At 41.7% G+C, this 12,452-nt stretch overlaps 1 protein-coding gene across 6 annotated transcripts in view; it reads left to right on the top strand.

The window, feature by feature from the left end:
- XRCC6 (X-ray repair cross complementing 6) overlaps positions 1-12,452 on the top strand; it is a 43,527-nt gene that overhangs the window by 23,258 nt on the left and 7,817 nt on the right. For all 6 annotated transcript variants that reach the window (XM_070756026.1, XM_070756030.1, XM_070756031.1 and 3 more), the window contains exons 2-8: positions 185-275; positions 898-1,010; positions 2,136-2,274; positions 3,235-3,489; positions 5,864-6,047; positions 6,271-6,457; positions 11,729-11,897. In XM_070756026.1, coding sequence (XP_070612127.1) covers positions 200-275; positions 898-1,010; positions 2,136-2,274; positions 3,235-3,489; positions 5,864-6,047; positions 6,271-6,457; positions 11,729-11,897 — 1,123 coding nt within the window. In that variant the 5' untranslated portion in view covers positions 185-199. The remainder of the gene's footprint in view (positions 1-184; positions 276-897; positions 1,011-2,135; positions 2,275-3,234; positions 3,490-5,863; positions 6,048-6,270; positions 6,458-11,728; positions 11,898-12,452) is intronic.

The following is a 12,452-nucleotide window of genomic DNA, read 5'->3' as shown; positions in this document are numbered from 1 at the left end:
AATGATATGATGGATATATTTAAGAGCTGGGAGACTGTATTGAAGCAAAAGTAGAATACATGAACATCTTCATGTTTGCATATGTGGAAAGACTTCTGTCTATGGAAACCGTTCTGAATATAGGAACAGTTCCTCCATTTCTCCTTCTTATAAGTTATTTGTCTATATCACTCATTCTTTGTAGTAACACAGGAGTACCATGTCAAACTGGGTGTCTTACTACAAAAATGAGGGAGAAGAGGAAGAAGAGGAAGAAGAAGGGGCTGAAAATGTTGGTAAGATTCAGTTTGGGGCATGCATATACTGTTAATTTGCTGGATAAAAATGCTGCATTGAGGGAAATTTGCAACTAAATTACAATGATATGTGGGAATCAGGCATCTTATCACATTAATGTGAAATGTGATAAGTGGCAAAGGTAATATTTTACTTCTTTTACATGAAGTGCCTCTTTTATGTTGGTCTAGAGTCCTAAAAACTAAAACATACACTTGTGCATTCTGGATAAAAGAAAAGGCTTTTCCACAGTAACCACCCTAATGCCTATAGGAAGCACACAATAATTAATTCAAAGAATGTATGCTTTCCTAAGTATAAGTATAGGTGTGATATGAGGGTCCTTGGTATTGTTTTATCTACTATAATTATTGCTAAAAAGTCAGAGCAAATAGAACAGACTGCTTTAAATTACTTTTATGTAAACTAATGCTGTTAGTTGCTGATGCTTTGCAACATGAGCAAACTGTTGAGCTACTCAAAGCTACATCAAATTTCTGTGCTATATAGGAATGTATTTGTCCCAGAATCACTGTGATAGTTGTAATTAAAGAATATAGAACAACTGGATTGGATAGATAGGATGATACACATTAAATACCGCATTTTCTACTTTTGTAGGAATATATAAATATGGAGGTCGAGACACTTTGCTTTTCTTAGTGGATGGCTCAAGAACCATGTTTGAGTCTTTTGATGGTAGTAATTTGACACCTTTTGATATGACAATTCAGGTAAGATGACTTTTTTTTCTACATCTGAAAATTTGAAAGATTCTGAAATGCATTATATTGATAGCACTGAAACATAGGGTAAGACAAAATTCTTTATTGAGAGAATAGAAATGAAGTTGCAATCTAGTATTTTCTTAATTTTTTGATTAGTACAGTGATACCTCATCTTACGAACTTAATTGGTTCCAGGAGGAGGTTCGTAAAGCGAAAAGTCCGTAAGACGAAACAATGTTTCCCTTAGGAAACAATGTAAAATGGATTAATGCGTGCAAGGAAAAAAAATCGCAAAAATGGCACTTTGATGGCTGCCGCCGCTAGGCTGTCACCTTTTGAAACAGCCCGGGGGCTATTCGGTGTTCTCCCGAATGCCGAACACAGAAGTTCGGCAAAAGTTTGGGTTCAGGGTTCGGGTTCGGAAGGCCGCTGAGAAGTGCCACCGCCCAGCTGTCACCTTTGCAGAAGAGGTGGGGAATCCCAAAAGGGAATTCCATGGGCGGAGCTTTGACGTCATGGAGACGTCCTTTCCCTATTGGGATTCCCCATCTCCATTTGAGCCTCCTGACTGGCCGACAGCTCCATGGCTCTTCTGCAAAGTTGACAGCCAGGCGGCGGCACTTCTTTGCGGCCTCCCGAACCCAAACTTTTGCCGAACTTCCGGGTTCGGCGTTCGTGGCGGCGGGTTCGTAAGGTGAAAAAAGTTCATATGAAGAGGCACAAAAATCCCGAACCCCGGGTTCGTATCTCAAGAAGTTCGTAAGACGAGGGGTTCGTATCACGAGGTACTACTGTATATTGTTCAGAGACAGAGCATATGCTCTGTATGCAAAAGATCTCGAAAGGTTCTTTAATAACTGAGGAGCATTCCTGTTTGAAACATTGGGAACCAAAGATGTAGAAACATGTTCACCAATCTGAAGTAAATAAACAGTGGCTTCTGGTACAAATTACTTTCCTGATAAGATTGTTTTCAGTTATAAATGTTCTAAAGATCAAGGGTTAGAAAATGTGGCCACACATAGAAGTGTTTATACTATAGATTATTATAACCCCACATCTGTCAAAAGGATGATTAGATATATTTATGTCATTTTCTCCCATCCCAGCTGATTTGTATTTTCTTACCAGTGCATTCAGAATGTATACAGAAACAAAATCATCAGCCATGAGAGGGACCTTGTTGGTGTTGTGTTTTATGGAACAGAGCAGCATAATAATACAATGAATTGTAAACATATATATGTTCTCCAGGACTTGAGCAATCCAGGTAAAGTGGGAACTACATGGAATGTATCTATGATGAAAGAATTCAGGGATACACAATGCAGGAATCTTCAAATAGCGAATGAGGATATCTGAGAAACCATAAGCAATTCTGTTGCATTTTTTTAAAAAAACTAATCGTGGAACGAATACAGTTGAAATTCATTCTAGGCTTTGCTCCCTATTTTGTCTGTAAAATCCTGCAGTGGGAGATTGGTGTGATATACAGAGTGGGAGAAACTCTAACATATAAATTAAGAATTGATTATTAAAAATAAATGCCACATTTATTATTTAACCATAATATCAATTGCTTGATGTATATTTGTGGGAGTGAGTGGGTCACACAAATTCATTTATTATATAGGAGGCTATGCTAATATAAAGTTTGAGAATCATTAAGCTAGGAAAAGGAGGGATCACCTTCACTGGGTTTTCCACCAGAATTTCATAAGGTTTGGTTCTGGGTCCTCTGCTAAAGTGAGAAAATGCTTATCAGATGACACAAAACTTGAATATAATAGTTGACAGAAATGCAATCCAAACATGTTTAATAGGTTAAAGAAGAAGGCTGACAACAAGTTATACAAATTAATGTCGAAATTAATTAAAACAATATTTAGATAAACAATGCAAATGGCTAATTGGATTACCCAGTTAGATAATGTTATTTCCCTCTCAAAACTGCTGTTTTCTACTTAAAGCCTCCTGTTTAGATTATTTTATTAATCTGTAAATATTACTTTCAGCCTTCTTCCTGTTTTAAAATAAATGTATTTAGCAACTGAAAAAAATAATTATTGATGATCTGACAATCTTGCCATGTTGAAGAACATTACTTTCCTGAATTGGAAATGAAATACAATGAAGAAACCGTTGAATGATTTGCAGATACTGACCTATCATTTCACTAATTCATTGCTTTGGTTTTCTGAGAACTGAGAATATTTTTTTCCCCTACCAGGGGCAAAACGGGTATTAGAGCTGGCTAGCTATGAAGGAGAACAGGGAAGAGCTCTCTTCCAAAAGTCCTTTGGCCATAGTGACGACTACTCATTAGGCGAGGCCCTCTGGGTTTGCACTAATCTCTTCAGTGTTGTCCGTTTGAAGATGAGCCACAAGAGAATCATGCTGTTCACCAATGAAGATGATCCTCATGGTCAAGATAGCACTAAAACTAAATTTGCTAGGACTAAAGCTGCTGATCTACGAGAAACAGGTTAGTATTTCAAATTATAGGCAAAGCATAATTTAGAACAGTGATGGCGAACCTTTTTTCCCTCGTGTGCTGAAAAAGCATAGGCGTCTGCTATTGCGCATACGTGAGTGCTCACATCCACAATTCAATGCCTTGGGAGGGCAAAACAGCTTCCCACACCCGGTGGAGGCCCTCTGAAGGCTAGAAACAGTCCGTTTCCCAACTTCTGGTGAGGCCAGTGGGCTCGTGTTTAGCCCTCCCCAGGCTCCAAAGGCTTCCCTGGAGTCTGGGAAGGGTAAAAATGCCCTCCCCCATCCTCCTGGAATCTCTCTGGAAGACAAAAACGCCCTCCCAGAGCCTCTATGTGAGTCAAAAATCTGCTGACCAGCACACACATGCATGTTGGAGGGGAGCTAGGGCAACAGCTCACGTGCCAGCACCCGTACCATAGGTTCGCCATCACTGATTTAGAATAAAAGTGATACCACCTTTCAGAGGAACAAACAACATTTCCTCAATTTGATCTCTATAAGGAGGTATATTAAGTGTTGTACCTCATGATTCTTGACAAATGTATCTTTTTTCTTTTATATACACTGAGAGCATATGCACCAAAGACAAATTCCTTGTGTGTCCAATCACACTTGGCCAATAAAGTTTTCTATTCTATTCTATATATGAGATACTTTAAAATTTAATAATTTAGGAAGACTTCTGTAGTTGAATGAAGAGTTGAATGCATCTTTAAGTCCTAGACTCACATCCACATGATTACCATATTTTTTGGAGTATAAGACACACCTTAGTTTTGGGGGAGGAAAACAAGGAAAAAACATTCTGCCTTCCAGCAAAGAGCAAACGGTACAGATGATACACACTGCTATATATTTCTGTGCATGTGTGCCTGACCCATAAATATAGCAAAGAATTGGAGAAATGTACATTATGGCAGTATACTAATGCCAGCAAGTTTTCTTAAATGTAGTCACACTATGTTCTCCCAACTCCTCTATTTGGAGTAGATCTATTTAAATAGATCTACTCCAAATATAATGAAGTTCAGGGTGTAACTCAGCTGCCTTATCTTAATACCACAACAGGACACTTTTACATTTCAAATTATGCTTGTACAGATGCTGTTAAAATTGATATGGCTTTCTGGAAGTATAATTATTCTCTGCTATTCAAAAGAAGATACAGTAGTACTGGGCTTTTTCAAGCATTGACATTTTCCCTCCCCCTAGGCTTATAAAATTTATGCATGGTATGCTAGTATGTATGATTGGTTTCTAAATTGGGGTTTTTTAAATTAACTTAAATATTAGATTTGTTTACATTGTATTATTATTGCTGTGAGCCGCCCCGAATCTGCGGAGAGTGGCGGCATACAAATCTGATTAATAAATAAATAAATAAATAATTTTTTTTACAAAGCTTCACTTTGTTAAGTACTCTAGAACAATAATAAAGCAGTCTTTAAAAAATAAGTTTAATAATTTGAACGTTCTGTGAGATTTATAATTATTGACTTACCTCCTTGCAGCAAACAACAAATAGTCGATTTCAGCACAAGAAAATAAAAAATCTGCCTCTAACTCCCTGCATTTTGCCTCCTTGACGTTGTAGTTTCATTTACAGTTTTAGCACAAGCAGCTAATAATTTCAGGCTGCAGGGATTGCCATAGCCTATTGCCGCCTGCCCGCAGCCTGAATCAGCTGATGGTTGGGAGGCCGATAATCAGTTGCTTGTGCTAATCTGGCTCTGCGCTGTTTGCTGCAAGGAGGCAAATTCCTGGGAGGCAGAAGCCAAAGGGTGGGGGTGGCTGAGTTATACAACATTCGCTGTATAAGACGCATCCAAGTTTTCACCCTGTTTTAGGGAGTGAAAATACGTGAATAAAAATATGGTAGATCAATCTTGCTGATAGACTAAATTTTGTTCATTTATTTTTGGTCACCTTTGTCCTTCGGGATTGGGCGGCGTAGAAGTCAAAATAAATAAATAAATAAATAATTTTAAAAACTCAGTGTTTCTGTTTTCTACAGTCCAGAAATGTGAAGTATTTCAGCATGTCCTGGGGTATTGCAGAAAAAGGAGGGTGAACCAATTAACACCCGACTTTCTAATTGTGCAGGAAACTGCTAAGGAACACCAGTTCTGTACACTAAACTTGAGAAAGAGTTCAATTTTATGTATATGCTCATCTTGCAGCTTACAATTTCTGATATCTTTCCTGCCCTCATTTCGGTTTTTTAAAGCTTTTTTCCTTGTTTCAATGTTGGAGGTTTTGCATACCTGGAGATCACCATAAGTCATAAGAAATGAAGTAATGGTATCTATGTTCTCATAAAGGAAACAACCTCTCCCCCCCCCCCCCCAATTCTGTGATTGCAGGAATTTACCTTGACTTAATGAACCTAAAGAAGCCTGGAGGATTTGATATTTCCTTATTCTACAGAGACATCATTAATACGGCAGATGATGAGGACCTAGGAATCCAGTTTGAAGAGTCTTGCAAATTGGAGGATCTTATGAAGAAAGTACGAGCAAAAGAAACAAGGAAGCGAGCTTTAAGTCGGTGAGTATCAAGAAACATCTTCCTCTTGCAGGGGAACCTGGGAGGCTTCGGAGGAATCATGATAACAGAAGGTTACGTTAAATAGTACGTACATAATATTAAATTGTGGAAAGTTTCTTTTATTGTGTTAACAGATGAGAAATTGGAATGTGCATTTCATCTCTTCAAAATGGAAAATTGTAAGGTTTCAAAGACTTAAATTTGTGTTTTATTTATTCTTTAGGCTGAATTTATATTTGGGAAAAGATGTAATTCTTACTGTAGGCATTTACAACTTAGTCCAGAAGGCTGTCAAGCAGCCTCCAGTGAAACTTTACAGAGAAACTAATGAGCCACTGAAAACAAAAACACGAACCTTTAATCGAGAGACGGGTAGCTTGCTTCTTCCAAGTGACACCAAGAGAGCTCAGGTAATGTCTTCAACTTTCTGTTTTCCATGTTAAAGAATTTTAAGGGGCAATACATCACAAGGTTTATAATGGTGTAGAAGCCATTATATCCTGATTTATGTATCTGACCTTCCTTGCTGTGATGCTTTTCAAAAGGTGGTGAATTCATGTCTTAGCATCCCTTGGGCCATTATTGTACCAGATGCTGGAATTTGTATTATGGTATATGTATTTTTTCTTCAAGCATAACTTTCATAAAACTGCTAGGAATCACATACTGTTGCTAAGGCAGGTTTGCATGTAGGAAGCTAAGCCTAGAAAGATCAGAACTTACTAAATATTTGGCAACCATTAATCCCAGCGACCGACTAGGTCCCACAGAGTTGACCTTCTCCGGGTCCCGTCGACTAAACAATGCCGTCTGGTGGGACCCAGGGTAAAAGCCTTCTCTGTGGCGGCCCCGGCCCTCTGGAATTAACTTCCCCCAGAAATTAGGACTGCCCCCACCCTCCTTGCCTTTTGCAAGCTCCTGAAAACCCACCTATGTCACCAGGCATGGGGAAACTGATATACCCCTTAGCTTATTCTATTAAGATCCTGAGAATAACTTAGTGTTAATTGGTATCCTATTTTAGTGCAATTGATTTTTTATATTGTTTTTTAATTGGATTTATATGGAATTTTAATATTTTAGCTAATTTATTAGAAGGTTTTTTTTTTTTAAACTAATGAATTATTGGGGTGGGTATGATGATATGTATGAAATGAATGATTGTTATGGGTGGGATGGGTGGGACTCTGGTATGGATGAAATAAATGGAAATGGTATGAATGATCTGATTAGCCTACCTGACACTGGAGAGGCAGGAGGGGAGGGGGCACTGATGTCTGGGGTGGGAGAGGGTCGGAATATCCCGGTCCTGCTGGGGAGAGGCAGATATGGTGGGGGTCACAGAGCTAGCCGTTCCAGGGGAACGAGAGATCGTTGCTTAATAACGATCCCTTGTTCTGGCTCTGTGAACCCAATCCTGGGTGCTGGTGATGAGTGTAATTCTGGCCCTGGGCTCAAGCTGCTGCTACTCAATGCCAGGTCGGTGGTAAATAAAGCTCTCCTCATCCGGGATCTGATCCTGGATGAGGAGGCCGACCTGGCATGTGTTACTGAAACCTGGCTGGGCCCAGAGGGAGGAGTTCCTCTCTCTGAAATTTGCCCAGCCGGGTTTCAGATATGGCATCAGCCTCGACCCCAGGGAAGGGGGGGAGGAGTGGCTGTTATAGCCAGGGAGAGCCTTGGCTTGCGTAGACTCGTTGCTCCAGAGATTGCGGGCTGCGAGTCCCTCCTGGTGAAGTTGGACTTAGGGGTCCAGGTGGGCTTGTTTCTCACGTACCTGCCTCCCAGCTGCGTGTCACAAGCCCTGCCTGTGCTACTCGAGGAGGTAGCCGGGTTGGCGGTGGGGTTCCCCAAACTTATTGTCTTGGGGGACTTTAACCTGCCGTCGCTCGGTGAAACCTCTGGACTGGCACAGGAGTTCATGGCCACCATGACAGCCATGGACCTGACCCAAGTAGTACAGGGTCCGACTCACGAGGGGGGGCATGCACCCGACATGGTATTCATCTCTGAGCAACTGAGTAATGGTCTGAGACTAAGGGGCTTAGAAGTGTTGCCTTTGTCATGGTCGGACCATTTTCTACTGCGGCTTGACTTCCTGGCTCCAATCCTTCCCCGCAGGGTGGCGGAACCGATTAAGCTGTTCCGCCCCAGACGCCTGATGGATCCAGAGGGCTTTCAGAAGGCGCTTGGGGTTATTCCAGATACACTCGTACACAGTTCGGCAGAGTCTCTGGCTGAGGCCTGGAACAAGGCTGCAGCGGAGGCTCTTAACCGAATTGCGCCGTTGCGACCTCTCCGCGGCACTAGACCCCGTAGAGCTCCATGGTTCAACGAGGAGCTCCGGGAGTTGAAACGCCAGAAGAGACGTCTAGAGAAGCGATGGAGGAAGAGTAAGTCCGAATCCGATCGAACACTTGTAAGAGCACATATTAAGACTTACAAAGTGGTGCTCAAGGCGGCAAGATGCGCGTATCATTCCACCTTGATTGCATCAGCAGAATCCTGCCCGGCCGCTCTGTTTAGGGTGACCCGCTCCCTTCTTAATCAGGGGGGAGTTGGGGAACCCTTGCAGAGTAGTGCCGAGGACTTTAACACGTTTTTCGCTGATAAAATCGCTCGGATCCGAGCGGACCTCGACTCTAATTGGAATACAGAGTCGACTGACAACGAGTCAGTTGAGGTGACTGGGGCACTTGTCCACCTGTCTGGGAAGAGTTTGATCTGGTGACACCTGATGAAGTGGACAAGGCCATTGGAGCTGTGAGTTCCGCCACCTGTTTACTGGATCCGTGTCCCTCCTGGCTGGTTTCGGCCAGCAGGGAGGTGACACGGAGCTGGGTCCAGGAAATTATCAACGCTTCTTTGGGGAGGGGGTCCTTCCCGGATCCCTACAAGGAGGCACTTGTGCGCCCCCTCCTCAAGAAGCCTTCCCTGGACCCAGCCATTCTCAATAACTATCGACCAGTCTCCAACCTTCCCTTCATGGGGAAGGTTGTTGAGAAGGTGGTGGCACTCCAGCTCCAGCGGTCCTTGGAAGAAGCCGATTATCTAGGTCCTCAGCAGTCAGGATTCAGGCCCGGTTACAGCACGGAAACTGCTTTGGTCGCGCTGATGGATGATCTCTGGCGGGCCCGGGACAGGGGTTTATCCTCTGTCCTGGTGCTTCTTGACCTCTCAGTGGCTTTCGATACCATCGACCATGGTATCCTTCTGCGCCGGCTGGAGGGGTTGGGAGTGGGAGGCACTGTCCTTCAGTGGTTCTCCTCCTACCTCTCTGGTCGGTCGCAGTCGGTGTTAGTGGGGGGTCAGAGGTCGACCTCTAGGTTACTCCCTTGTGGGGTGCCTCAGGGGTCGGTCCTCTCCCCCCTACTATTTAATATCTACATGAAACCGCTGGGTGAGATCATCCAAGGGCATGGGGTGAGGTATCATCAGTATGCAGATGATACCCAGCTTTACATCTCCACCCCTTGTCCAGTCAGCGAAGCAGTGGAAGTGATGTGCCGGTGCCTGGAGGCTGTTGGGGTCTGGATGGGTGTCAACAGACTCAAGCTCAACCCGGATAAGACGGAGTGGCTGTGGGTTTTGCCTCCCAAGGACAACTCCATCTGTCCATCCATCACCCTGGGGGGGGAGTCACTAACCCCCTCAGAGAGGGTTCGCAACTTGGCCGTCCTCCTTGATCCACAGCTCACATTAGAGAAACATCTTTCAGCTGTGGCGAGGGGGGCGTTTGCCCAGGTTCGCCTGGTGCACCAGTTGCGGCCCTATTTGGACCGGGAGTCACTGCTCACAGTCACTCATGCCCTCATCACCTCAAGGCTCGACTACTATAATGCTCTCTACATGGGGCTACCTTTGAAAAGTGTTCGGAAACTTCAGATCGTGCAGAATGCAGCTGCGAGAGCTATCATGGGCTTTCCTAAATTTGCCCATGTCACACCAACACTCCGCAGTCTGCATTGGTTGCCGATCAGTTTCCGGTCACAATTCAAAGTGTTGGTTATGACCTATAAAGCCCTTCATGGCACTGGACCAGAATATCTCCGGGACCGCCTTCTGCCGCACGAATCCCAGCGACCAGTTAGGTCCCACAGAGTTGGCCTTCTCCGGGTCCCGTCAACTAAACAATGTCGTTTGGCGGGACCCAGGGGAAGAGCCTTCTCTGTGGCGGCCCCGACCCTTTGGAACCAACTCCCCCCAGATATCAGAGTTGCCCCCACCCTCCTAGCCTTTCGCAAGCTCCTTAAAACCCACCTCTGTCGTCAGGCATGGGGGAATTGACATGTTCCTTCCCCCTAGGCTTATAAAATTTATGCATGGTACGCTAGTGTGTATGATTGGTTTTAATTTGTGGTGTTTTTTAAAGTAATTTAAATATTGGATTTGTCGTACATTGTATTGCTATTGCTGTGAGCCGCCCCGAGTCTGCGGAGAGGGGCGGCATACAAATCTGATTAAACTTGAAAACTTGAAACTGCTATGATTTTATGTATGGTTTGTTAGGGTTGTGTGATTATTTTTATAATAAGGGTTTTTAAATTGTTTTTTAAACATTGGATTTGTATACTGTGTATTGTGAGCCGCTCCGAGTCCTTGGAGAGGGGTGGCATACAAATCTAATAAATTATTGTTGTTGTTATTGTTGTTGTTATTATTATTGTTATTATTATTATTATTTAGTTTAACTGTGGTTTAATTGGGATTGTTTTTATGCATCACTTTCATAACAGTATTTATTTTTGTTTGAGTATGTCTTAGTTGAAAATTGAGTAAATAGGATTTATTGTTCATCATTATTTCAATATTGAGGCTGTTCAACTCTAGACAATTCTGTGCAACTTACAAGTAAAACATAAAATACATCAAGAGGAAAAAGAAGACTGCTAATGAAACCATTACCCCTAAATCCAACAACTAACTAACCTGTTAAAGGGGCTTGAGACCATTTTGGTTCTATATATGTTAAATAAAACCATTCTTGTATGTGTGGTACTAAGGGCTGAGACAAAGTAGGGATTCTTTAATATACTCTTTGTTGTAGTATCCACTCTGCAATGCTTCAGAAGTAATTTAGAAATATTCTTTGGACTATGTAAGAACATGAACATTGCACCTTTCTTCACTGCTTCAGAGTAGTTGCACCTCTTGTAACACTTGTTGGGCTTGTACCACTGTGTGCTCTAAAAGCCTTTTTTTTTGGTGATGCAATCCCAGATAGAAAATTTGACTGTCTGAGAGTACCCACACTCAGTTTGGTTTATTTGTTTATTTTATTTATCAGACATCATTTCTTCTCCTACAAATGAAGATAAATTGAAAGTATTTTTAAATTGTTATGTAACTGGTTATATTCCCCTGTTAGAATTTATTGGAAAAAAGATAGGATGTAAAGGAATTCAAGGAACATAGAAAAATCTAATAACAATAAATGTATTTATTTTCTTGAAAATGAGCCCCAATCCCACTCTGTGCTTAAAGCTGGGGAGAAATGGGTGATTTAGATGAATTTGTAACCTTCAGGAGTAGAGTATAAACTCGGGAAATATTTGCTGGTCTTTTCTTTATGTCCTATGCTGTCAGTATGGAATTTGATTTTTGTAGTGCTGTCTTGTTATAGCCTTTTTTATTTAGAGCTATGATAATTTTTGCTGCTTTTTCCTGATTTCCTTTCTTAGATTTATGGGAATCGTCAGATTGTACTAGAGAAAGAAGAGACAGAAGAAATAAAAAGATTTGATTTGCCGGGCTTGTATCTGATTGGGTTTAAACCTTTGGCAATGCTGAAGCTGTATCACTATATTAGACCTGCACAGTTCATCTATCCTGATGAGTTCTTAATGAATGGTAATTATAACTGAAAGTTATACTCTACCATTTAGGATTACTCAGTTCCAGAACATAACTAGCAGCAAATACCAACAGCAATGGAATTCCTGAATGAGATAAATTTTATTGGCATAATAAGAAAGGATGAATTTCTAGGTTTCAGAAATGAATCCAGAATAAATATCATTAGTAAAACAATTTTTTAAATTTTTTTCCATCCCTACATTTTGCTAACTTATTTAACCCAAGTCATCTTGTAAGATTAACATACAATGTAATAAAAACTGAAAAAACTCCCATGTTAACAGTATGCACAAGCAAAACCAGTCAAATAACAGTGACGATTAAGCAATGAGCAATACAAATATCTGGTTTAGCAATAGTATCTCAATAGTATCTGAAAAATAAAACGATAATCTAAATGCTGGAGTGTAACTTGTTCCGTAATACAGTGATCCCTCGATTTTCGCGGGGGTTGCGTTCCCAGACTGCACGCGAAAGTCGAATTTCCGCGAAGTAGAGATGCGGAAGTAAAAACACTATTTTTGGCTATGGACAGCCAAAAACGACCCC

Source organism: Erythrolamprus reginae, chromosome 6 (assembly GCF_031021105.1).
Source record: "Erythrolamprus reginae isolate rEryReg1 chromosome 6, rEryReg1.hap1, whole genome shotgun sequence".
NCBI lineage: Eukaryota > Metazoa > Chordata > Lepidosauria > Squamata > Dipsadidae > Erythrolamprus > Erythrolamprus reginae.
Note: the sequence above shows the minus strand (reverse complement) of the source record. Positions and strands in the feature narration are given on the sequence as shown.